Source organism: Engystomops pustulosus, chromosome 4, assembly GCF_040894005.1.
Source record: "Engystomops pustulosus chromosome 4, aEngPut4.maternal, whole genome shotgun sequence".
Lineage (NCBI taxonomy): Eukaryota > Metazoa > Chordata > Amphibia > Anura > Leptodactylidae > Engystomops > Engystomops pustulosus.
In genome coordinates this window covers 166,428,515-166,456,155 of record NC_092414.1, presented here as the reverse complement: position 1 = coordinate 166,456,155, position 27,641 = coordinate 166,428,515, and the positions used below count along the sequence as shown (strand labels likewise).

Genomic DNA, 27,641 nt, shown 5'->3' with positions numbered 1-27,641 from the left:
TGAATATAAACAGAAAAGGTGAACTGTATTTGTAATCTTACCTAAACATTGATGTTAGAAAAATAACACATTTTGGATCCCACCTTAAAATGGAAACATAATAAAACACTGGTAAATCACAAGATTTATCATTTTAACGTTTTGCACATTGAAGGAAAATACAGCAAATAGCAGTGAATATCTCCCTTGAGGAAACTATATTCATCTGTTCAATTCTGCACCCTTCCTGCTCCAGTCCGCTAGGCCAGGCTTGGTTTATTGGGCTGCAGTGGTGACTGGATTATATGTCCAACATGATCGGTGTATACATGTGACATGGAGCGAAATACACTTTAAGTGTTTAATGGCATAAATTAAGTGTTATAAAAAACAAACAAGCAGATGTATATATTGAATGTTGCACTGCCCTTCATTGACAGAAATATTTCGCTCAGAAAGTTACTGAGCATCACAGGAAAGTTATGGTTAAAGGGTTAAGCCTATTACAAACATTAATGACAGGTCCCCAAGGTGTGACCCCCATTCTGCCCTCTCTATGACAGACAACCTCTACTCCACAGCAAGCCTGATGAGGAGCCCACTCCATCCAGAGTTGTTGCTGTATATGTACGCAGCTCCATCTACAATAGTAGATAAAAGGGGTTATCCAGAGGTTGAAACACATGGCTGATTCCTTCCAAACAGTCCCATACCTGATGATGGCTTGTGCCGGTATTGCATTCAGATCCATTCATCTCTATGCAGTTGCGATACCTGCACAAACCATGGTCAGTTGTGGCATCGTTTTTGGAAGAAAGCAGCCATGTTTTTCAACGTCCAAAGCACCCCTTTCAGGAAAGCTATAAGCACCCAGCCATTCCCCATTGATAAAGTTTTATGGCAAAAAAATCTCCTTATATGTCCTACTGATATTTAATATCCAGGAGCATAGTAAAAACTCATCCCTATTATAACTCCAATTATATTTCATGTTATGTCATGGGAATAAAAAAAGAAAGGTCACAATTTTTTTTACAAAAAATGTCCTGTAATACAAGGTGCTTACATTTAACAAGAAATGAAAGTCGTACCTACCTGCTGGAACACAGACTGTTTATGATCTGCTTCTTGCATTCATCTCCCGTTAACTCACCTTGATGAAAAATAATAGCACTTAACTTATATCTGAGCCATAAAAAGATCTAAAGTTCCCTGCATATTATGTACCATGACCTCACAAAAATCGTTTGGATTTTATTAGCCCCAGTAACAGCAATTTAAGTTTCTTGACACAGAGCCAAAAGGGGGTCAGAACAGGGATGCAAAAAAATTGTACCCTTCCCGTGGTCACTCATTTTGTCACTGGCCTAAAGTTGCACAACCTACTTTGGCCAATGAGTGACCTCCTCAGACCAGCAGATGTCACTTCTATGTTGTGTCCCTTTCCGAGGAGGAGAGTCATTGGCTGAAGTGAGACCCAAGACCCCCCTAAACTTCCAGCCAGAAAAAGTACAGAGAAATGGAAGAACTGGATTTTTGCTGGAAACAGAGCAGACATAAATATGCTCTCATTTTCAGTAATCTTTCAGATATTTTTACATGAAATCCCTGCTTGTAATCCTTACCTTTCTGAACTGTATAATATGCTAGGTATTAAAATATGAAAAGGCAAAAACTGTATTATATTCTGCATTGCATGATGATAAAATTTTTTTGCAAAAATCCTATATAAGTAGCTCTCATAATTCCTGGTAAAAATCAGGTGGCACATCCTGCAGCTCCATAGCTGAAAGCCACATGATTTCCAACCTGGAAATCTAATTTATTATGATACATTTTGATGCATTTATGATACATTTTATTACCATTGCCATACACCAAGGTTTCCTGTGAGGATACAGCTTTCATTAGATTGGGAAACAATTCTAATGATTTTCCACTGGACAGATTTCCAGCTTTCACGGCATCAAGAAACAAGTTAGACAGTTCAAGAAGAGAAGATGCCGGCATATGGTGAACCTGAGAGCCAAAAAACAGAGAATAGTAAGAAAATATATGCAGCAAAACTTACTAGATATTGTCACACAGCACAAGAACGCAAGCTTGGCTTCTTAATTGTGCCAAAAGGAAGTGGCCCCTCCTCCCTCCATAGAAAACAGCGGCACACGGCCACACACTCGCAAAAAGATAGAGCATACTCTATCTTTTTGCGGTGTACGGCGCGGATCGGCTGCCATTACCGTCTACGGGGATGTATAATGAGCCCTTAGTTTAGGGGACATACACAACATAGCCTGTGCTTCATTGGGTAAGGGTTGAGGGAGGGGAGGACACTCTCCGTCTGAATACAACAGACTCTTTAAGGAAATTTACCATCAAAATTCATCATGATAAAACACTTACTCATAGGAACCATGACTTTATTAATCTTTTAATATTTGATATCAATGGCCTCCATCCTTCTAACATCAACTTACAGTCCCCCTCACTTACCAAATTATACCAATAAGCCAGGGGGGGGTTAACCAGAGCCCCTCCATGATGCCTTTTTCAAGGGCTATTACACTGTGTAACTCTCCACCTCTGCTCTTTTTAGCACTTCCCCCTTCCTTCTGCCTGACGTAACCTCCATGGTTACACCCTTAGAGACCTACAGTGTTCACTTTATTTTTAGTGCCACATAAAGAAGAGGGTGTTTGAGATGTGTGCACTGTCAAATTCCAACATACGTTCATTATACAGTTTCCAGGAAATTCCCACTTTAATCAGTTGGCACCTAAGGCTACATCCATACTGCCGTTGCCTGCCGGGGGAGAGGAGGAGAGTGCTGCTCACCCCCGCCCCTCTCCGCAGGAATATATGGAGCACGGCGCCCTATTCCGTAGAAAGATAGGACATGCTCTACCTTCCTACAGGGTACCGTATCGCTCCCGTTGGGCGCCATGAGTCCATAGCGATGTACGGGGGACGTATATATCGGCCGTATATACGTCCCCCATACGTTCGTGTGAATGTTGGAAATCACTGTGCGACATAGTATAACCACTGGAAGAGTTGGTAAACTCCCTTTAAAGACATCTACCATCAGATTTACTGATGTAAACTACTCTCACCTAACTGCTTGTTACCTCGTCTAGGGGATGGAGCCATTTTTTCACCATCTTCAGAACAGCCTTATTCCTGATAAAACAACTTTACAAAAATAAGCTAAATATCATCACCGGAATGCCTCTTGGCTCTGCCATGTAATAATCCATTCATGTCCCCCCCCCCCCTTTCATCAGTATTTACTCCTCTCCTTCCACCCTCTGAGTGCAGACAGCCAGTGACGTCTGAAAAAAGGCTCCGTCCCCTAAACAAGGTAACAAGCAGTTAGGTGAGGGCAGTTTACTCAGTAGATCTGATGGTAAATGAGGGAATAGGTGACAAGTGCTACATTGGGGGAGGGATTGCTTGTGATTCTTAGTAAGGGATTTATCACATCCTAGGGCATGATGTTCCCTGACCTCATATATCTACTGGCTCCTACCTACTGATATATCAGGCTGTGCTGCTGGGCAGAGCTGGCGCCCCATGTCAGACCACTCTGCCACCTGGGACTACCCATTTTGCACCCCTCTTCTCCCACCTAACACAGAGGTGGAGTAAAAGGGGAAATAGTCGCTAATTCCTGGCAATTCCATGACAAATGTATGAAACAAAATTTATACCTCCAGCATTAAAAGACCCACAATCTCTGCTGCCACTTCTCTCTGCAAATCTCCCGACTCAACCAGTTCTATACAGTGTTTATAGATGGCGACCCTCCTGCGAACCGCTGATTCCTCAGAGCACGGAGACCCTGCACAGAAAAGACACATAGTATGCGATAAATGTGTATATAAATGACCCAGACACACAAAAAATTCTAAGGACACGTACCTTTAAAAATACCGCGTAATAGCGCCCCATGCTCCTTTCCGCTCACTGCGTGTTTGGTGATGAGGTTTACAAGCTGAAACAATACATATTGTACAGACTGTAATTTAGATGCTCTACATTAAAGTCTTGTCTTATTTGTTTTTTTAAACTGTGTATTTGACAAACTATGAACCTGTGGCTATAACCTTTCTAAGGTAAAAATAGTGGACTTTCTGGTGATGTCTCCTGGACACGGTCACTATCCACGCTGTTGTCTTTGCTCACCTCTGCGTCTTTCACAGTCTGGAGGTAACGCTGCAGGGCATCGCTTTTCTTCTCTGCTGCTAAGGACAAAATTTTCTGCTCCATACTGAAAAGGAGACAAAACTAAAGCTCATTGGAATGAAAAGCTTACAGGATAGAAGACACAGGATCAGTCTATTCCGGAACAATGTCTGTTAGTGGCCAGAAAGACCCAGTATACACCGGGTGTGAGGGGGACTGCGGGCGGTGTCCATATACACAGTCCTATGGGATGGGCTATACACCGGGTGTGAGGGGGACTGTGGGCAGTGTCCATATACACAGTCCTATGGGATGGGCTATACACCGGGTGTGAGGGGGACTGTGGGCAGTGTCCATATACACAGTCCTATGGGATGGGCTATACACCGGGTGTGAGGGGGACTGCGGGCAGTGTCCATATACACAGTCCTATGGGATGGGTTATACACGGGGTGTGAGGGGGACTGCGGGCAGTGTCCATATACACAGTCCTATGGGATGGGCTATACACCGGGTGTGAGGGGGACTGCGGGCAGTGTCCATATACACAGTCCTATGGGATGGGCTATACACCGGGTGTGGGGGGGACTGCGGGCAGTGTCCATATACACAGTCCTATGGGATGGGCTATACACCGGGTGTGAGGGGGACTGCGGGCAGTGTCCATATACACAGTCCTATGGGATGGTTATACACCGGGTGTGAGGGGGACTGCGGGCAGTGTCCATATACACAGTCCTATGGGATGGGCTATACACCGGGTGTGAGGGGGACTGCAGGCAGTGTCCATATACACAGTCCTATGGGATGGGTTATACACGGGGTGTGAGGGGGACTGCAGGCAGTGTCCATATACACAGTCCTATGGGATGGGTTATACACGGGGTGTGAGGGGGACTGCGGGCAGTGTCCATATACACAGTCCTATGGGATGGGCTATACACCGGGTGTGAGGGGGACTGCAGGCAGTGTCCATATACACAGTCCTATGGGATGGTTATACACCGGGTGTGAGGGGGACTGCGGGCAGTGTCCATATACACAGTCCTATGGGATGGGCTATACACCGGGTGTGAGGGGGACTGCAGGCAGTGTCCATATACACAGTCCTATGGGATGGTTATACACCGGGTGTGAGGGGGACTGCGGGCAGTGTCCATATACACAGTCCTATGGGATGGGTTATACACGGGGTGTGAGGGGGACTGCGGGCAGTGTCCATATACACAGTCCTATGGGATGGTTATACACCGGGTGTGAGGGGGACTGTGGGCAGTGTCCATATACACAGTCCTATGGGATGGGCTATACACCGGGTGTGAGGGGGACTGCGGGCAGTGTCCATATACACAGTCCTATGGGATGGGCTATACACCGGGTGTGAGGGGGACTGCGGGCAGTGTCCATATACACAGTCCTATGGGATGGGCTATACACCGGGTGTGAGGGGGACTGTGGGCAGTGTCCATATACACAGTCCTGTGGGATGGGCTATACACCGGGTGTGAGGGGGACTGCGGGCAGTGTCCATATACACAGTCCTATGGGATGGGTTATACACGGGGTGTGAGGGGGACTGTGGGCAGTGTCCATATACACAGTCCTATGGGATGGTTATACACCGGGTGTGAGGGGGACTGCGGGCAGTGTCCATATACACAGTCCTATGGGATGGTTATACACCGGGTGTGAGGGGGACTGTGGGCAGTGTCCATATACACAGTCCTATGGGATGGGTTATACACCGGGTGTGAGGGGGACTGCAGGCAGTGTCTATATACACAGTCCTATGGGATGGGTTATACACCGGGTGTGAGGGGGACTGTGGGCAGTGTCCATATACACAGTCCTATGGGATGGGTTATACACCGGGTGTGAGGGGGACTGCAGGCAGTGTCTATATACACAGTCCTATGGGATGGGCTATATACCGGGTGTGAGGGGGACTGCGGGCAGTGTCCATATACACAGTCCTATGGGATGGTTATACACCGGGTGTGAGGGGGACTGTGGGCAGTGTCCATATACACAGTCCTATGGGATGGGCTATACACCGGGTGTGAGGGGGACTGCGGGCAGTGTCCATATACACAGTCCTATGGGATGGGCTATACACCGGGTGTGAGGGGGACTGTGGGCAGTGTCCATATACACAGTCCTATGGGATGGGCTATACACCGGGTGTGAGGGGGACTGCGGGCAGTGTCCATATACACAGTCCTATGGGATGGGCTATACACCGGGTGTGAGGGGGACTGCGGGCAGTGTCCATATACACAGTCCTATGGGATGGGCTATACACCGGGTGTGAGGGGGACTGCGGGCAGTGTCCATATACACAGTCCTATGGGATGGGCTATACACCGGGTGTGAGGGGGAATGCGGGTAGTGTCCATATACACAGTCCTATGGGATGGTTATACACCGGGTGTGAGGGGGAATGCGGGCAGTGTCCATATACACAGTCCTATGGGATGGGCTATACACCGGGTGTGAGGGGGACTGTGGGCAGTGTCCATATACACAGTCCTATGGGATGGGCTATACACCGGGTGTGAGGGGGACTGCGGGCAGTGTCCATATACACAGTCCTATGGGATGGGCTATACACCGGGTGTGAGGGGGACTGCGGGCAGTGTCCATATACACAGTCCTATGGGATGGGCTATACACCGGGTGTGAGGGGGACTGCGGGCAGTGTCCATATACACAGTCCTATGGGATGGGCTATACACCGGGTGTGAGGGGGACTGTGGGCAGTGTCCATATACACAGTCCTATGGGATGGGCTATACACCGGGTGTGAGGGGGACTGCGGGCAGTGTCCATATACACAGTCCTATGGGATGGGCTATACACCGGGTGTGAGGGGGACTGCGGGCAGTGTCCATATACACAGTCCTATGGGATGGGTTATACACCGGGTGTGAGGGGGACTGCGGGCAGTGTCCATATACACAGTCCTATGGGATGGGCTATACACCGGGTGTGAGGGGGACTGCGGGCAGTGTCCATATACACAGTCCTATGGGATGGTTATACACCGGGTGTGAGGGGGACTGCGGGCAGTGTCCATATACACAGTCCTATGGGATGGGCTATACACCGGGTGTGAGGGGGACTGCGGGCAGTGTCCATATACACAGTCCTATGGGATGGTTATACACCGGGTGTGAGGGGGACTGCGGGCAGTGTCCATATACACAGTCCTATGGGATGGTTATACACCGGGTGTGAGGGGGACTGTGGGCAGTGTCCATATACACAGTCCTATGGGATGGGTTATACACCGGGTGTGAGGGGGACTGCGGGCAGTGTCCATATACACAGTCCTATGGGATGGGTTATACACCGGGTGTGAGGGGGACTGCGGGCAGTGTCCATATACACAGTCCTATGGGATGGGCTATACACCGGGTGTGAGGGGGACTGCGGGCAGTGTCCATATACACAGTCCTATGGGATGGGCTATACACCGGGTGTGAGGGTTTTTTTCTATGCCAGGCCCTGCATGGTGTAGAATAAACGCTGTGCAGCCGCCTGCCCCGATACATGAAGAGGCGGAAGCTTCTGGATGTATCTTGCTGTGAATTATACACGAGCGCCAACATATGATAAATATACCCCAGTGTGATAAATATACATGCTCGTATATATGGTAGGGTGCAAGGTAACAACCTCCAGTCCACAAAAATGGATGACACGTGGCCGGCTGTAGTTGACCCCAGTCCTAAAAATATCGTCAGTAGAGAAGTTTTATTTGCTGCCGGTTTGTGTGCAGGAGGCAGCAGTGTCCCGGATTTATCACCATGGATTTTGATGGTGGATTTCCTCTCATGCATCAGACTCTCCCCCTAGATGTGACGTCTATAATACGTCACGTGATGGGACGCGCCACAGATTCTTCTTATCCGCCTCTGAGGGACGTCAGTCACCACTGGAGCCGCTGTACAGACTGTGACCATTATCATCACTATATACAGCTGTATTCTCATGTAATGGAGAAAGGTCAGGACCCCACAATCCCAGGACTGGGGGTCTGCAGGACTACTAGCCGCCAGCTCTAGGGTATTCAGGAAAGGGGGTCTGATCCCAATAGTCTGAAGGTGAGAGGATATCCTGTAAATATTTGGGAACCTTAATAAAGCAGCCCTCCCCCTGACCCCATAGTGACACATCCCTGTAGTGTGACTGTTACAGCCAGAGAAAACACCGTGGCTGGAGGAAGAACAGGGAAAACAGAACAAATACGGGTGTACACCCGAGTGTGACTAATGAGCGGCACTACACGGTGTAATCCTCATTGCCGGGCAGTGTCTCTCCAAGATGCCGGGCAGTAAGTAGAAACCGGCACGGGATTCTCTCTGTACCGTTACCTCGTCAGTACCGGCCGCGCAGAGCACACAGCAGCACGTCTGAACACGCACACACGTTATCCATGCGTTTAATCTATCGGCGGCAGTGACCGCGGCACAGAGCACCTCCGCACAACACGCGGTTTATCAGCGCTGCGCTTTCTACCACTTAGTACTAGTATGTACAGGGCGCTCACCCCAGTCCTGGCTCAGTCCTAGCGAAGACGCAGTGCCATATAGCAAAGCGCGGGTTCTGAATCTACCGCGCCTGACGTCACTTCCGCGTGTCAGTCCCGTGTGGTCACATAACTGCTACCAATGACATCCTGCAGCAATACAACACTGAGGGAGGAAACTACTCGTACGGGCCAGTGGCGCAATGGATAACGCGTCTGACTACGGATCAGAAGATTCTAGGTTCGACTCCTGGCTGGCTCGGAAATTTTTTTCTTTAATTTTTTATTATTTATTTTAACGATAGATTTATTTAATGAATGTTCTGCATGTACAACTGTCCCGGATATTAGTAAAAATTACTACATCTAAAGTATTATTAGATGTTTTCTATTGGCTTGAACTTTTTATGGGGAGAGAAACTCTGCAGAAGTTCCGTGTGAGGGGCCAGTGGCGCAATGGATAACGCGTCTGACTACGGATCAGAAGATTCTAGGTTCGACTCCTGGCTGGCTCGGATCACAATTTTTTCTTCATAATTTAGCCAATGATTTTCTAGGTGATTGACTGTAGTGATGAAGCTGCAGGAGTTACAGGATTTACTGATGCTTTGTTATGTCTATTCTGTGGTGTAATCTGTTATAGTAACTGTAGATGTAACATGAGAAAAGTCTGTGCACACGATTAGTTTATGAGAACTTTGTACATGTTAGACTAGGTTCACATTGCACATGCAGTAGACGTTTTTGTGGCGCATCAAAATCAACTTTTGCGGGACTTAATGACGTTTTTGTTGCTACCGTTTTGGGGACTGTACAACCTTTTGATCACTTTTTGTTCATTTTTGTATGCATTGTAAAATGACAAAAAAGTGGCATTTTGGACATATTAGTGCTATTTTTCGTAACAGGGTTCACTGCCGGGAATAACGGGTTTAACCATTAATAGATCGGGAATTTTGGGATACGGCAATACATAACATGTTTATGATTTTTATTGGTTATTTATATCAGTTCTAGGAAAAGGGGGCTTATTTGAGCTATTTGAGTAAGGCTGTATTCACACGACTGTATGGGGGACGTATATATGGCCGACGTAATTACTCCGTGTATATGTCCCCCATAGACGGCAATGGGCACACGGCACCGTACAGGAGCGGTACAGTGCGGCACCATACTGCCCCATATCGGCGCCGCCATCTCGCTGTGGATCTTCGCTCCCTGTGACGTCATCGGGGAGCGAAGATCCTTCGCTATGACAGCCCCGGGTCTTCCGAAGACCCGAGGCTGTCTCATTTTGACCCATTCATTATCATGTGCTATCAGCACATGGAAATGAATGAGGAGGAAAATCCCCATATACTGCCATACTGTAGTATGTATATGGCAGGATTGTTCAGACAACCTAGGGTTAAAGTACCCTAGGGAGTCTGAAAATGGTAAAAATTAAAAAAAAGTTTAAAAATGTATTATAACAAAAAAAAAAAAAAAATTCAAATCACCCCCCTTTCCCTAGAACTGATATAAATATTAATAAACAGTAAAAATCGTAGACACATTAGGTATCGCCGCGTCCGAAAATGCCCGATCTATCAAAACATAATAACGGTTTTTCACTGCATTTTACTCCGTAACGGAAAATAGCACCCAAAGTCGAAAATGGCACTTTTTTGCCATTTTGAAAAATATTTTAAAAATCAATACAAAGTGATCAAAAGGTCGTACAGTCCTAAAAATGATAGCAATGAAAACGCCATCAAACGTCGCAAAAAATAACACCACCCACAGCTCCATACACCAAAGTATGAAAAAGTTATTGGTGCCAGAAGATGGCAAAATAAAAAAGAACAAATTTGTACAGGAGGTTTTAATTTTTGTAAATGTATGAAAACATTATAAAACCCATACAGATTTGGTAGCCCCATGATTGCATTTACAAAAAAAGACTGCAACATGACGGGGTTAAAAGTGTTGACCATGTGGTGGGCTGGTGGTGCAGACCTCGTCAGTGTGAGAGGGGTCTCCAGTAGGGCCAGTGGCGCAATGGATAACGCGTCTGACTACGGATCAGAAGATTCTAGGTTCGACTCCTGGCTGGCTCGAAATTTTTTACCACTGCTACAAGACAATGAAAATATTTGGTAATGATGAATAAATATAAAATGTGACTATACTTTGTATTACTATAGAATAGCACAGACAGGGAAGAAGCGTCGTGTTATCACATTATTCACATGTTACTACACATGTGGGAGCAGCACAGGGACGTCTCAGCCTGGACTGATTCAAAAGGGGAAACATTTTTGAATACTTCTACATTCTCTCCTTTTCAGACAGAGTTTTACCACCCAAATTAGTTACTATCTTTTTCCATATGTCTCCTTTATGTTTTCATCAATTTTAAAATGTCTGAATATTTTATTTTGATGTCCGCGGCTTTACAAATCGAAACTCGGTTTTCTGTATTTTCAAGGAGATTTCAGAATTGACTTTTTTGGGGATTGTTTCTGTTTTTAATGTGCTGTGATTTATATAATATTAGAATCCCCCCCCCCCCCTATGAATTATCTCTTTTTCTAATCAGAAAAGTATCAGAAACAGCTTTTACGAAGATTGTTAACCCCTTGAGGTCTTCAAAGTAACTAAAACAAAATAGAGGTGTCAGGTTCGCAGGGGAGAACGCTGGGACTTCTGGTGCTTCTTCTGATGCTTCTGGTGGTGCTAGCAGCGTTCTCCAGCCTCCTGTGCGTCTCTACACGCAGACTCCACATCTCATCCACTACCAGCGGTCTCTGGCGTGCGCTCCAGGCAGCGGCTGCTAAGAACTTGCGCTGTTTAGGGGCACGTTCACACGTTGCACTTTGATTGCATTTAAAATGCATTACAACAGCTGAGGAGAGGTGATTTGCCTAATTACATTACTATTTACATTTAACGCTATGTTAACACACGAGTTAACATTGCGTTTACAATGCATTTTGTAAATGCAAATGTTAACAGTAATGTAAATAGGCAAATCACCTCTCCTCAGCTGTTGTAATGCGTTTTTAAAACAAAGAAAACGCAACCAAAGTGCATCATGTGAACGCGCCCTCAGGGGTTTTGTTCTGGACTGCTGGGAGTTGTGGTACCTTGCATGGTGCCTGCTATTGTGCTTGGTTATTCTGCACCATTAGGGGTTAATTCCCAGAAGTTGTCCAGCTCCTATCAGGTTCTGGAGGTGGAGTTCTGGCTTTATAAATTGCAGCTTCACTAGTCACCTGTGCCAGTGTTTGATGTCCCTTCTCCACTCGCTCTCTGCATTAGATTGACTTGCTCTGTATCTGTATCTGTGTTGTTGTGACCTCGGCTCGTTTTTGACATTGACTCTTTGCCTTCTGATTTTGCTATTGACGTACCCTCTCGTTGTGAATCAGGCTAGTTTACTATTCTTTTGTGTTTTATGTTTGTCAGTCTGTTTGTGTTTCCCTTCCCACACTTATCCAGTGTATTTCGAGTCTTCAAGTAGTCGCCCCACGGTTTAGCGTGGGGGTGCTATAGGAAGGGACAGAGGTTTGTGTGAGTGCAGGGCACACTATCCCCTGTCTTCTGTGTTACCCAACCCTAACAGGAGGTGAGATTTAGAATGGTCCGATTTTTGTCAGTTATACTTTCATTTAGCCCAAAAAATGTACACATTTATGAAAGATAGAGACAATCCATCTTAAAAAATGTTATGCAATTTCTCCTGAGTATGGAGACCTCCACATGTGGCCATTAATTGTTGTAGGGGCGTGCAGGAGGGGAGGAGCGCCCTGCAGCATGTTTGCCCCGTAGGATGTACCGTATTTTTCAAACTATAAGGCGCACCAAAAATCCTTTGATTTTCTCAGAAATCAAAGATGCACCTTATATATGAACCGTACTGACAGACAACAGCTGCCTTGAACTGTGCACAGGTCTGCCACCTGCTGGTCATTCATCCTCATAATCAGGTGCGCCTCATCTGGTGTGCCTTATATATGAATCTAGACGTTTTTAGCAGACATTTATTGATGGTGCGCCTTATAATTCGAAAAATACTGTAATGGTTTCTAGTGGTGCACTTTTATTGGCTATAAAATTTTAGTTTTTCCGTTAATGTTGCCATGTGGTGGTTTAGTTTTTGAGAGATGCGATGTATTTTCCTGTGATACTATTTTGGGGAAGTTATGCCCTATGGATGACAATTTATTAACTTTTTTTCGTGTGTAGAGTTAAGGAATTAGGGTTATTTTTTTATTTTTGGCTTTTTTTTTTCTTCATTTTTTTTCATTTTTGCATCTCCATTTTCCATGTGGCATAAATCCAGCACTTCACTAGATGGCAGATAATCTTAAACTTCATTCCATGACATCATGGTACAAATCCATGTACAAAGGCGGAAAACGGCAAACAGCTTCTGAAGATTATCTGCTGTCTTGTGAAGTTCTGCATTTTTTTCCCTTCTATCTTGGTTCCTGATTGCCCCTGAATTGTCTGAGCGCCACAAGTATCAGGAACCACTGGAACCTTGAGTGCTCATATTTTTTATTTTGGATAGAGCTCGTTGAGAACTTGTTTTTTTGCCAGAAATGTTGTACTTTATAACAGTAGCATTTTGGTATAGATACATATATATATAATTTTTTATTTATTTTTTTCATTTTATGTGGGACAAGATAGGTAAAAATTATAATTTTTGATGTGTTTTTTGTTTTTAATTTATTTTTCTTTACGCCGTTCATTGTGTAAGTTTAACAATGATTTTGTTTTATTGGAGGGTTTTTAAGAATACAGCAATAATGTAAAGCTAATGCTGCTGGGCTATTGGAGATTTTAGGACTTCTAAAGGGACCTCCAGTAGGGCCAGTGGCGCAATGGATAACGCGTCTGACTACGGATCAGAAGATTCTAGGTTCGACTCCTGGCTGGCTCGAAAATTTTTACCACTGCTACAAGACAATGAAAATATTTGGTAAGGATGAATAAATATAAAATGTGACTATACTTTGTATTACTATAGAATAGCACAGACAGGGAAGAAGCGTCGTGTTATCACCTTATTCACATGTTACTATACATGTGGGAGCAGCACAGGGACGTCTCAGCCTGGACTGATTCAAAAGGGGAAACATTTTTGAATACTTCTACATTCTCTCCTTTTCCGACAGTTTTACCACTCAAATTAGTTACTAACTTGTTCCATATAAGTTTTCATCAATTTTAAAATGTCTGAATATTTTAGTTTGAAGTCCGTGGCTTTACAAATCGAAACTTTGTTTTCTGTATTTCAGAAATGACGTTTTTGGGGATCGTTTCTGTGCTTTGATATATACAGTGTAATATTAAGAGCCCCTATGAATCATCTCATTTTCAAATCTGCAAACTATCAGAAACAGCTTTTGGGTAGATTGTTAAACCTTTGAGATCTTCAAAATGACTAAAACAAAATCTAGGTGAAATTTCGAACGGTCTGATTTTGTAAGTAATCCGTTCATTTAGCCCTAAAGTTTACTCATTTACAAAAGATAAAGAGAAAATCCATCTTAAAATTTGGCAGAGCAGGACACATGTCTGACCTGCCACTACATTCAGTTAGCGAGAACAAGACCCCCATTCTTATAACGGCTGGGACACCCACTGATGAGATTATCCTTTATCATAACATTAAAACTTAGTACAATCCCTGTAACCTTTTCAGTAGGAATATGTATGATGTAAATTTATTACTGCTTTATGAAAATTAAAACATTTGTTAAAGAGGACCTTCACCAGCCCAATTCCAGCTATTGTGTTACAATACATGTGGGAGCAGCACAGGGACGTGTCAGCCTGGACTAATTAATAAAGACTATTTTTGAATTTGGGACAAGGAGATTTTTTTAAATCCTACATTTATGACAGTTTTTAGAGGTAAGATAATTTTATAAATTTTACACCAATTGTCTTCATACCAAAATATACACATTTTGCGCACTTACACCCCCACACACCACTTGAGAATAGCGGGCACGTTAGGGTGGAGGGTGGAATAAAGAAGGACGTCTGGTCACTGTCCTGGATAACAGGTTGCTGGTGCTTTGTTGGCTTTAATCCCAGTTACAGGTTCTCTGTAAAATAAATAAACGTATAGAGAACTGCTTGTTTCTTGAGTCATACTATGGGGTACATTTAATAAATAATGTAAAGCTAATGGTGCTGGGCTATTACTGCAGATTTCAGGACTTTTAAAGGGGTCTCCAGTAGGGCCAGTGGCGCAATGGATAACGCGTCTGACTACGGATCAGAAGATTCCAGGTTCGACTCCTGGCTGGCTCGGAATCTTTTACCACTGCTAAATTTTTTTACTGCTATAAGAAAATTAAAATATTTGTTAAGAATGAATAAAAATAAAATGGAACCATACTTTGTATTACTATGGAATAGCACAGACGGAGAAGAAGCGTCGTGTTATCACATTATTTACATTTGTTACAATACATGTGGGAGCAGCACAGGGATGTCTCAGCCTGGACTAATTACTAAAGACTATTTTTGAATTTGGGACAAGGAGATTTTTTTAAATCCTACATTTATGACAGTTTTTAGAGGTAAAATAATTTTATACATTTTACACCAATTGTCTTCATACCAAAATATACACATTTTGCGCACTTACACCCCCACACAGCACTTCAGAATAGCGGGCACGTCAGGGTGGAGCTGAGTGGGAGAGTCAGGGCCACCTACTTATTATAATGTGCACAAAAAATGGTGTAAATCACAGCTGAACGTTGCACTTACTAGACTACATCAGCTCACAGAAAGTGCTTTCCCGCTGCTTGGAAACAACATCCAGAAGCCATTGACGAACATAGTGAAAAAGTATTCCAGCAGTCTAGAGACAGTATCACATATTGCTTTATTCCAGATACAATAATATAAAGGGAAAACAGTAAAACATTGATTAAGGCTACATGCTGAAACGCGTAGGTCTTCTGACACTTCAGTTTCTGTTGGAGAAGGCGCAACTAATTCATTAAGGGGTTGTCCCAAGTTCTTAAACTATCCCAAGCAACAAGCCGAGTTGAGATGGAACCCCCACAGATTTGGAGACTGGGACTCCCTAACAATCTGAAGAATATGGGTCCATTTAATTCTATGGGAGTGCCAGAGATAACCGAGCACAGCCGAGATACAGTAGGAGTGTAACTTAACACCTTGGGAGAACCCTCTTCAGAGGCGTAAACTGGAAATATTCAGCAGACATTCATTTGTTTGGACCTACCGGCATCTGATCGAGGTAAAGGGATGTGTGAGAGAGAAAAGCCCCTACTAACCACTTAGATGCAACGTACAGTATAAGTTGTGTTGGAAATTCCCCAGCATAACACAGGGCCAGAGAAAGCGTGAAACGACCCGTTGCTTTAGCCGCATGTCAGAGTCCTGTTAATCCTGTTTGCACTCAATAAAGCCTTGACGTTTTAAAGAGACGATGATAAGTGCCGCGTTTTGAGCTCCCATGACAGCACTCGGCTCCCTCCAATACACTCATAGACATTGAATGGGAGAGTCGGAGACAGTCTAGTGCTTTGCTCAACGACTTCCTGCGCTCCCAAGTTCCCAAAATGCTATAAACATCCTGGAAAAATTATTTGCATATTTCCCAGAATCCCCGAGTGGAGCCTCAATTGCTAAAAGTCTCCACCTACGTGACTCATAATAGTCGTCTGAAACAGTGTTAAGCTGAATCTCCCAGAATAAAGAAGGACGTCTGGTCACTGTCCTGGATAACAGGTTGCTGGTGCTTTGTTGGCTTTAATCCCAGTTACAGGTTCTCCGTAAAATAAATAAACGTATAGAGAACTGCTTGTTTCTTGAGTCATACTATGGGGTACATTTAATAAATAATGTAAAGCTAATGGTGCTGGGCTATTACTGCAGATTTCAGGACTTTTAAAAGGATCTTCAGTAGGGCCAGTGGCGCAATGGATAACGCGTCTGACTACGGATCAGAAGATTCCAGGTTCGACTCCTGGCTGGCTCGGAATCTTTTACCACTGCAAAAATTTTTTACTGTTATAAGAAAATTAAAATATTTGTTAAGGATGAATAAAAATAAAATGGAACCATACTTTTTATTACTATGGAATAGCACAGACGGAGAAGAAGCGTCATGTTATCACCTTATTCACATTTGTTACAATACATGTGGGAGCAGCACAGGGACGTCTCAGCCTGGACTAATTACTAAAGACTATTTTTGAATTTGGGACAAGGAGATTTTTTAAATCCTACATTTATGACAGTTTTTAGAGGTAACATGATTTTATAAATTTTACACCAATTGTCTTCATACCAAAATATACACATTTTGCGCACTTACGCCCCCACACACCACTTCAGAATAGCGGGCACGTCAGGCTGGAGCTGAGTGGGAGAGTCAGGGCCACCTACTTTATATATTATAATGTGCACAAAAATGGTGTAAATCACAGCTGAACGTTGCACTTACTAAACACCATCCGCTCACAGAAAGTGCTTTCCCGCTGCTTGGAAACAACATCCAGAAGCCATTGACGAACATAATCAATCAAAAAGTATTCCAGCAGTCTAGGGACAGTATCATAAAATTGCTTTTTTCCAAATAGATTAAAATAAAGGGAAAACAGTAAAACATTGATTAAGGCTACATGCTGAAACGCGTAGGTCTTCTGACACTTCAGTTTCTGTTGGAGAAGGCACAACTTATTCATTAAAGAGAACCCGTCAGGCAAAATAACCCCTAAACTAAATATATTTTCATAAACTGCCATTAGAAAGCATTGCCTCTATCCCTTCATTGTCCCTCTACATGCCTGTAAACCTAAGCAATGAGGTCCTAAAGCTGTATGCAAATGACCTGTGAAATGTCCAACGAGTCATTAGCATATTCAAGCTGTCCAGCTTATTCATGAGTGGGAGGTACAGCTGCACCCCCAGTGCATGACTGACAGCCTGTATAATGATGTAATGGCTGCTCCATGTGCTTACTGGTGGCCACGCCCCCTGCAGCCTGTGTGTGTATAGGAGAGATACAACAGCTCCAGGCAGCCATGTTATAGCAGAACATGTCAGGCACTTGTGTAGCTGATGTCTATCTCACACATATATATTAGGAGGATGCAGCATGTCAGCAGATAAAGCACAGACACTAGCCATGCTTTACTATACATTACACACAGACATGAGCAGGGGGAGGGGTAACAGGGGTGAAATCACTGCCTCTGACCATGTGACCAGCCTCATTTACATAATAAAGAATGATGATTTTACAATGAATAATGTATGAATTGACTAGATAAAGGCTGGGATGGGATCCTTGTGAGCTGCTCCAACAGGTAGAGGTGACAGAAATAGTGACAGAGACCTGATGACAGGTGTCCTTTAAGCGGTTGTCCCAAGTTTTTAAACTATCCCCTATCGACAGGTTATGGGACAACAAGCTGATTCGAGATGGAACCCCCACAGATTTGGAGAATGGGACCCCCTAGCAATCCAAAGAACATGGATCCAATTAATTCTATTGGAGTGCCAGAGATAACCGAGCACAGCTGAGATAGAGGAGAACTTAAAACTTGCAAGAACCCTCTTCAGAAGCGTTAACTGGAACATTCAACAGGCATTCATTTGTTTGGACCTACCGGCATCTGATCAAGGCGAAGGATGTGAGAAAGAGAACTGCCCCTACTAACCACTTAGATGCTTTGTACATTATTAACCACTCACATGGTTTTGTTTTTTTATTTATATTTTGAAAACGTTATTTAACTTTGTATTTTATCCCAGGAGGCGACTAGAAGGTGCGATACGTTAATTGCACCTTTAATACACTAGGATATAATGGTATTGCAGTGTATTGTGGCAGTATATTAAGTCCTGTCTACGATGGCAGTAGATGTCTGTCAGTATATTGAACCCCCCGTTCTTGTGATCTGTGGGGGTTTCATCAAGCAAGGCCTCTGCTGATCAGCATAGTCAGGGTCTATCCTTTGAAGAGGGCCTAACTTGTTTCATGGGAAAACCCCTTAAGGGATTGTACCAGGTGTTATTGTCATCCCTTATGTACAGGATAATGGATAACAATCTTATCAGAGGGGGGTCCCAGCAGTTGGACACGTCCTTATCACAAGAATAGTGGTCTTATTCACAGTAACTGAATGTAGTGGCAGGTCGGACATTGTGTCCTGTTGCTCCATTCAATACTATAAGGGGCGTTCCACACTTGCGAGTGTGATGCGATGAACTCGCATCACATGCTGCTTGGATCGCACGGGCCGAACGCTGCACATTGGGACTTAACTCAGCATGTCAGTTCAGTCCCAGTGTGCAGCGTTCGGCCCGTGCGATCCAAGCAACATTAACTGAAATTGAACACACGCTGTAGAGAAGGAAAAATGCGAGTGCAAAATATCTGTAGTAGTATAATTACACTTTCCTATAGAAATTATACTCATGGGGCTTGTTGGGAAACATGAAACAAAACCTATCTTTCAACCCTCGGAGGGGAGGGGTGAAAAAACCAACATAAACAGCAGAAAAACGTAATCAATAGTAAAAAAGTTATAAATTTTATTGGGTCAAATGACAACAAAACGGTTTAAAAGTGAACCCACTACAGGGGGGACACAAGCAAGAGTTGCATCACAACCGATCAACACACCTAGGTATGAAATGTGTATGAGCATCAGTGGCCAAATGCAGGTATGGAAACAATGATGACGGGAAGCATACAGAATAATAAATTATGTAGCCTGAAAATCAGTGCACACAGGTTGTTATGGCAAGCTTACCCATGATTTGAAAAAAGAAGAAAAGCGGATGTGCAAACAAAGTTAATTTATTATTTCATCAAGATACAGATAAAAACATTTAAAAACCCCAATGTAGGGGATAAGAACATTATGGTCTCTCCTCAAAGAAATATTCCCCAAGTGTATAGTAAGGATAAATCACAAGGCTGCTCAAATTGTATATATGCACAAACCACACAGTAAATAATAATATCCAAAATTGATATTGGTAAATACCTAATAAAGTGCAATGTGCTTTAGCTACATAAATCAATAAATCATTTAAACTATAATATGTGGTGCAAGAACGATGTCTCTGAAAAAATAATGATGGTGAATAAATTGTATTATAAGTAGGATATGAGAGACACCACAACAATATATAGATGCTAGCAATAACAACACATGAATAAAGTGCCAAGTGCAAAGAGGTAGCTGCCAAATATGTAAACAGTGAGTTCAGCACAATGCAATAAAAGAATCCATCACATTACCAAATGCAGAGTATGGGGAGGAGAGACCACGAGTGCCCCACGCGTATCGCCCGTCAGGCGGGCTTCCTCAGGCTTAGCCATATTGCGATCGTTGCCCGGGATAACAGCAACCCCGACGCGCGTTTTGGCTGATAGAACAGCCTTCGTCTGGGGGTGTAGTCGAAGGTTGTTCTATCAGCCGAAACGGGTGATGCAACTCTTGCTTGTGTCCCCCTTGTAGTGGGTTCACTTTTAAACCGTTTTGTTGTCATTTGACCCAAAACGGTTGAAAGATAGGTTTTGATCCAAGCAACATGCATTGCGAGTGTGATGCGAGTTCATCGCAAGTGAGGAACGGCCCTAAGAGTGTTGGAAATTGCCAGGCACAGCACTTGTCTACCTCTAGTCATCTCACACAGTGACTGGGAGAGTCAGAGGTAACCCAGTGCTGTGCTGGACAATGGAGCAGGACACATGCTCCAGCTGTATGAAAATCCGTTAAAGGAATAGGTATACAAATATACGGAAATAAAATAATGATACTAGCAGCAAAACTAGTACAGATAGCAACATATGGGGGCAGATTTATCAAGCTGTCTGATATTCAGAATATTTCTAGTTGCCCATGGCAACCAGTCACAACTCTGCTTTCATTTTACCAGTGCTCATGAATATTTTAAAGGGGAGCTGTGATTTGTTTCCATGGGCAACAAGAAATATTCTGACTTTCAGACAGCTTGTTAAAACTGCTCCATGGTCTCTACATTTAGCTGTGATACACGTGGCACATACAGCATAATCCCACCTCAACTGCAGAGAGATACAACACTTCTCGTATATACAACCAGACTGACGTTAATAGTCTTCATGCCATATTTCCGTACTCTTAGCGGTTATCTCCAGCTATGGATGATGATACAGTATGTGGTTCAGTACTAATTATAAGAGACTGGTCCTGTAAGCATCATAGACAAAATACTGCGCGTGTCACAATAAGTCTCCCTCCTCAGCCCATTGCCACTGCTTTATCAGGCCGTTTCTGCGATCAGCACTTTAGTTAGAGATTCAAATAACTTGGAGATAGAAGATGATGTTAAACTATTGTGTAGGTAATTATTTAGGCCAGGAGGGGGCATCTCAGTGTGATTCTTCTCTACCCACAGGACTCCTTATTAGTCACCTGAATCTAGTTTTCAAAGTTAATTTTTTGTATTTAGCTGAATTTCTCAGAATATACAAGGACATCCTTGTGATCCGGTCACTGTCCTGGATAACAGGTTGGTGGTGGTTTATGGGCTGGAATCCCAGTGGCAGATGACATAACCTTATAGAGAACTACTTGTTTCCTCATATATACAGTGACCCTAGAGCAGTGATGGCAAACCTATGGCACCGGTGCCAGAGGCTGCACTCAGAGCCCTTTCTGTGGGCACTCAGGCCATCACTGCAGGACAGAGTTCACCAAACAGGACCAAATCCACCAAATCTTCCTGCAGTCCCAGGCAACTTAAGAGTGCTATTTTAAAGTGACACGTCATTGGCTGTTTGGAACTGCAGGAAAAATGGGAAGGTGTGGACCCACCATTCTTCCTGTACTAAGAGACCCTGGAGAGAAGCTATCTGCCCTCTTTCTTTCAACTGTATTGGTAGCCTTAGGCTGCGGATACAATTGAAAGATGTGGAAGAACTGGTAGCAATAAGTTACTGCTTAAAATGCCACATTGGCACTTCATGGTAAATAAGTAGATTTTGGTTGTAGTTTGGGCACTCAGTCTCTAAAAGGTTCGCCATCACTGCCCTAGAGGTTACATTATATAAGTAATAGAAGCCTAATGGTGATGGGCTACTGGTGCAGACAAATAATATAAAGCTAATGGTGGTGGGCTACCGATGCAGACCTCACGACTTTTAAAGGGACCTCCAGTAGGGCCAGTGGCGCAATGGATAACGCGCCTGACTACGGATCAGAAGATTCTAGGTTTGACTCCTGGCTGGCTCGAAATTTTTTAAAATACTTTTTAATTACTTAATAAATTAAACATTTAACATTATATTGATACAATATAAATATACAATACAAAACCTATTTAAAAGGCTAAAACTGCTAAGGGCATTGTTGTTATATCCCAGCAGATGCAATGTGTGATGTCACTAAGTATTTATAGCTCACACGGTCAGTAAGTACTTTGTGGTTTTCTACCCATCTGCTTGCAGCTCTTCATTTTTAAATATATGTATCCACACACAAAGTTATGTATCAGTAGTGTATAGAAGTAAGTTACACTGCTCCTGATGAAGGCATTTACCCCCTCCCCCCTCTTCAGCTTCCTCCTAGTAGCTGGTTGGGGTGAGGGGCAGCTCAGCCATCACATACACATATGAAAACGCAGTATGTTTCCATACAATAATAGCCTGGACTCCTGCAGAAGGAACACAGCCAGTAATAATCAGAACGCCACAAGATAAAGATTTCATCTGATCATACACAATCTTTTGGTATTATAGTGGTCGCATTATTATCATTTCCTTAAAAAAAAAAAAAAAAAAAAAAAAAAAAGATGGTATATGGCACTTTAGAGGCATCTAATTCATACAAATTAGGTTCTCGGTGGACCAGGAGCATGGACATAGAGGGCAGAAAAAGACACTGGGGCACATTTACCTAACCGGTCCTGTCGCAATCCCCGATCCGGACTGACCGACGAGGATGAAGCCCGGCCCGATTCACCAAGATAGCGCACCCAATATCCGGCATGTGTCACTTTCCCGCTCAGGTCCGCCGGAGTTCACCTTCTTCTTCCTGGTGTATGTGAGTGCATGTCTTGCGACTTATCCAAATCCTGCGCTTAGTCCAAATCAGTCGCGTTGTCCGACGGCCGCGCCCCTGATTTGTGTCGCATGAAAAATCCGATCGCATGCACCAAAAACCACTGTTAAATGCGGCGCAAATCAGGATTAGTCGGGAAACCCAACAGAAATTCGGTCCGCGGACCCTTAGTAAATGGGGTGAATAGAACCCCAGTCTGTATAGTGACAACAGAATCCCATGAGGAGCATTGGGGGAGATTTATCAGAAGTGTCTGAGAGCAAAGCTTCTGGTTGCTCATGACAACCAATCAGAGCTCGGCTTTCATTTTATAAAATGCTGTGAAAAAGTGAAAGTTCAGCTCCGATTGGTTGCCATGAGCAACTAGAACAGTTCAGCTCTCAGTTACTTTTCATAAATCTATGGTGGAAAACAATATGGTGCAATACAAATCCCATAATAAAGTGTCAGTGTCTGAATAAGGGCCGGTTCATAATATTCAGTAATCATACTGGGGACTGAACTCGGTGCATTATATTCATATATGATGCAAGGAGTTGTTGTTTCCCTGATATGTAGCAGGTCAACACTGTTCTGTCTGTGCATCATATATCTATACATCCATTGCTTCATAACACAATGCTGAAGATAAAGGTCACCTTCATCTTGGAATTAGTCAGTGCTGTTAAAGGGTTCCACCAGCTTTCAACTCACTTAACTACTAGTCCCCTCAAGAAGGGAATGAAATGTTCTTTCTAGAATTCCCTCGCTAATATAAAATTTCCTATAATCACTATATAAAAAAAATTCTTCCCCACAGTAAGGCAAATATGACTCTTCTCATCCAATTTTCACATGAGATTAGTCAAGTTTAGTGGTTGCAGGAGGGGGGTGTCACTGCAGAAGCTTCTACCACCTAGAAACATGTTTTTTGTGTCATATCAAAGCTATAAATCTCATCTTTCAGATCTAGTCATACAGAGCTACAGAACAAGAGATACAGACAGCAGGTTTCCAGGTACTCAGATGTGGGCTTTAAAATTACACTCCCCCAGCGACCAATAAACTTGACTCATCTCAAGTGAAAATGAGGCAAGAAAAGTCATGTTTGCCTGTCTTTGGTTAATTTTTTTACTTTTATCAGTAAAGGGGTGAGATTTGACACAAAAGAGGTGTTAGGGATTTTTATGCAGGGCCCCAACAGCCCTCTTGACTTTTGTAAGGTGAGTCCTAATTAACCCTTTCATGATTGAACATAAGGACCAAGACATACACGTCAATCTCTTAGTCAAGATCTTCTCCTTTAATCATCGAAATGCATAATATATAACAGACAGAAAAGTCATCAAAGGGGTGTGAATAGTATACTGCAAAGCTATTGGACATCAGCATATTCTGGGAAAAAAGTGAATTAATTGTGCTCAGTTCTCAGAGACCTTGTACACAGATATTGTTTATACTAGTTTGCTGAGAAGGAGATGATAAGTGGCTCCAGAATCATATTATTATCAAGGACAGACTGGCTTCTCATTAAATGTCAAAGGGTATTAGCTGACAGGCAGCAAACATGTTACATAAAATGAAGTTTGAATCATGACATTAACTTGACAATGGTCAGGGAACATGGCCGCTGTATCTAAGATGGCGGACAGTAGTCAAGATGGCGTCCGAAACAAGTGTGACCTCCTTAACAATTCCCCCCTTTGAGCTTTGTTGGCCTGTAACTCCATCCTGAGCGACCTCCTCAAGCTCCAGGTACCCACAGGTAGGCTAAGCCCGTACCTGCTGGACTTGTTAACTCTTCACCAGATCCCCTGGAGGCTGGTCACTCAGGGGTTACAGGCCCGCACACTCAAATCACATCACTGAGTTCCCATAGTCCATAGGTTTGTAAACAGGCAGCATCATCCTCCGCTCTGGGCACTTATAATAATAATTCTTTATTTATATAGCGCACACAGATTACGCAGCGCTGCACAAGCACTTCTCCTGTCGTGGTTCCTACCGCCTGGACGGACATCTGGGACATGGTGGACTTGATGAGGGGGACCACACAACGCGCAATAAGTGACAAGAGCAAAATCACAATCCCCAATATTACCCCCACTTAAAGGAAACCCTTCCAATCCCCCAACCACAAAGTGAAGGACAGAGTGTCCACCCCAGAGTTTCTCTTGAGTTTCCTGGACAGTCCTTTAATCTTTTCACGAGCATGGGTAATGGATCCATAGGGGCCGATGTCATCTGGGATGTATATGTGACAAGCCACTCCCACCATCTTACAGACTCCTCCCTTCTCAGCAAGGTTCATGTTCCAAAGCCATGCGGTTCTGGGAAGCATCTCCGGATACAATCACAAATCTCTGTTGATTACAATAAAAAAACTGTTACCCAACCAACATCTTTGCTCATAGCTCTCTGGGGAATAATGGACTCTAGACCTGCCCATATCTGATTGTGGGCTTGTACTCATCTGGGACCCCCCTTGGTGCTCCCACTGTGTCTATATAAACGTTGTCATCTAGGTGCTCCTCTCAGACCTCCAGAATCCTTTGGGATTCTCTACCTTTTCTTATGTGTCTGATCAAACTTATCCCTGGGGTCACGAGGAAGGAATGCACAAGTTTTATCACAGTACACTCACCTTCCCAGCCTCTAGGCCTGACCTGACTCTCCTATCCCCACAAATCCAGTACATCAGACACTGCTAAGACAGGGTTACCTGTGCTCTCAATGTTAAAGAAGGTCATTGTCGTGTTGCACCAACCGTAGGTAAAGTCTCCTACCCTGGGGGCATCCTGGTCACCCCTATAGATACAGTGATAGTCATGGTTGGGGTGTCCCTGAGAATACAGTCAGTCAGAAGAGACCAGCTAGCAAGAAGAATAAGTAAGTTTGCAATAGAAAGCGTGGAAGCTTGCTGACTTCCCTCTAGCTTCAGACGTGGCACCGGTCAGCAGGACTTGGAAAGGACCGTCGTAGCGAGGCTCCAGACTCTTACTCTCTCTCTCTGGTGTCTCTCTTCACCACCACGTAGTCTCCAGGCTTCAGGTTATGCATCCTGAGGTCTCTGTCTGAATCTGAAAAAGGAATCAGAAACACTTTTGCTGACCTTTTCCAAGGCCTGGCTCAACTGTGTGGCATGTTCCACCTGGTTTCCTGCCATCATCTCTAGGGTCTGTGGGAAGTAGGGGCCTAGTCTGGGTGTACAGCCAAAAAGAACTTCAAGGGGGGACAATCCCATCTTTCTGTTGAGGGTGGTCCTAACTGAATGGTGGGCAGCAGGAAAGCACTCACACCATGGTTTCCCTGTTACTTCCATGGCCTCCCGGATCTCTAACTTAAGAGTGCCATATAAAGTATCTCAAACGCACCACCAACTTGGGAAGGGCAAGGGGTGTTTAGGGCCTGTTCTACACCCAGGAGGGACAAGGTTTCAGGTCTTTACCTGTCCAGTGAAGTGGGTTCTGCGACCGGACTCTTTGGTCTCTGGAAGTCCAAACCTGCAGAAAAATCTCACTCACCAACTTCTTGGCTGCAGCTCTGGCAGTAGCCTTGGTCATGGGAGAAGCTTCTGGCCACCCTGGAAAGAGATCAATGCACACAAGCACGTATTCCTACGTACCACTTTTTTGGTAGCTGGATAAAATCCATCTGCAGTCTCTGGAAGGGATACAGCGGCTTGGGTGTCACCTTCTGTGGGGTCTTTACCACCTTACCCGGGTTGTGGCGGGTACAGACTATAAAGGCTTTCACTAGTCTAGTGACAGGGGTAGTAATGCCGGGGCAAACCACTGGTGGTTTATGAGCACTAGCATGGCCATTTTGGATGTGTATGTGTCTGTAGGCTACTTGACTTACTGTCGGGTGCAGGGCTCTGGGCAGGCACACCCTCTCTCCCAGCATCCAGGTCCCATCGGCATCTGGGCTCCAGCTCTCCTCCACACTCCCTTCATTTCTGATGACACTCGGGCCACCAGGGACTGGAACACCTGTGGATCAAACTTTTAGCTCAGAACTCACCGCTGAGACTTCAGGACAGTCTCTGGGCTCCATCTGTGCAGCTGCCATCGCCATCCCGTCGGCCACATACTTGCCCTTGGCTTGTGGCGTTACCAAATTGTGTGTGCTTTTCCTTTTATTATCCCCACCTCTTGTGGAAGTAGGAGAGCATCCATGAGCTCTTAAACCAGCGTGCCATGCTTAACGGGGGTCCCTGCAGAGGTGAGGAAATCTCTAGACTTCCATAAGGGTTCATAGTCGTGTTTAGACCCCAGAACTATACCTTGAGTATAGATATTCGCCCTTTTACCTTTCACCAGCTGTAGCGCTTCCCTGAGTGCCATCACTTCACCTCCTGCGCTGACCTGTGTGGAGGGAATGGTTCTGCTTGTACTACCTCATGTGCGCCACTGACCACTGTATATCCAGCATAGAACCGTCTGTTTTCTCCTGCAGACCTGGAGCCATCTATGAGAAAAAACTCAACATCTGCATTAATCACCCTTCACTCCCCCCTCTCTGAATCCTGGAAGACTGGCGATAGAACTAAGGATTCAGAGCTGTGCACCTTATCAGTGTATCCTGGGGCATCAGGAGTGCACACTGGAGTCTGAGCTGTCTGGCCTTGGCTCAGATGCTTGGGCTATACTTGGGTAAGGACACTGTGCAAGGTATGTGGGGTTTGCACTGTAACTGAGTGATCTAGGGTCTAGGATCAGCTCACTGGCCTTGCTGAGCAGATTGCTGGCTGCAGCTACTAACACATGAGGGGCTCCCCACACGACTGAGTCTAACCGGGCCTAATAGTGGGCCACTGGGGAGGCCACCACATTCCTGGGCTAAGACAACTGTGGCCT

At 44.3% G+C, this 27,641-nt stretch overlaps 1 protein-coding gene and 2 non-coding genes across 5 annotated transcripts in view; 2 read left to right on the top strand and 1 right to left on the bottom strand.

The window, feature by feature from the left end:
* The window catches only part of FANCI (FA complementation group I), a 29,158-nt gene extending 20,337 nt beyond the window's left edge, over positions 1-8,821 (bottom strand). For 2 of the 3 annotated variants that reach the window (XM_072148489.1, XM_072148492.1), the window contains exons 1-7: positions 8,717-8,821; positions 4,165-4,249; positions 3,901-3,973; positions 3,690-3,820; positions 1,845-1,998; positions 1,075-1,132; positions 42-83 (exon numbers count right to left, since the gene is read on the bottom strand). In XM_072148489.1, the coding sequence (XP_072004590.1) occupies positions 42-83; positions 1,075-1,132; positions 1,845-1,998; positions 3,690-3,820; positions 3,901-3,973; positions 4,165-4,248 (542 nt within the window). In that variant the 5' untranslated portion in view covers position 4,249; positions 8,717-8,821. Of the gene's footprint in view, positions 1-41; positions 84-1,074; positions 1,133-1,844; positions 1,999-3,689; positions 3,821-3,900; positions 3,974-4,164; positions 4,250-8,540; positions 8,561-8,716 lie in introns of those variants that run through there. The other variant, XM_072148491.1, reaches the window with a different exon arrangement.
* A 6,116-nt stretch (positions 8,822-14,937) lies between these two features.
* TRNAR-ACG (transfer RNA arginine (anticodon ACG)) lies at positions 14,938-15,010 on the top strand. The gene has a single exon. It is a non-coding gene; the product is annotated as a tRNA-Arg (tRNA).
* Positions 15,011-16,645: 1,635 nt separating this feature from the next.
* Positions 16,646-16,718, top strand: TRNAR-ACG (transfer RNA arginine (anticodon ACG)). Its single transcript has one exon. It is a non-coding gene; the product is annotated as a tRNA-Arg (tRNA).
* Positions 16,719-27,641: the final 10,923 nt, after the last annotated feature.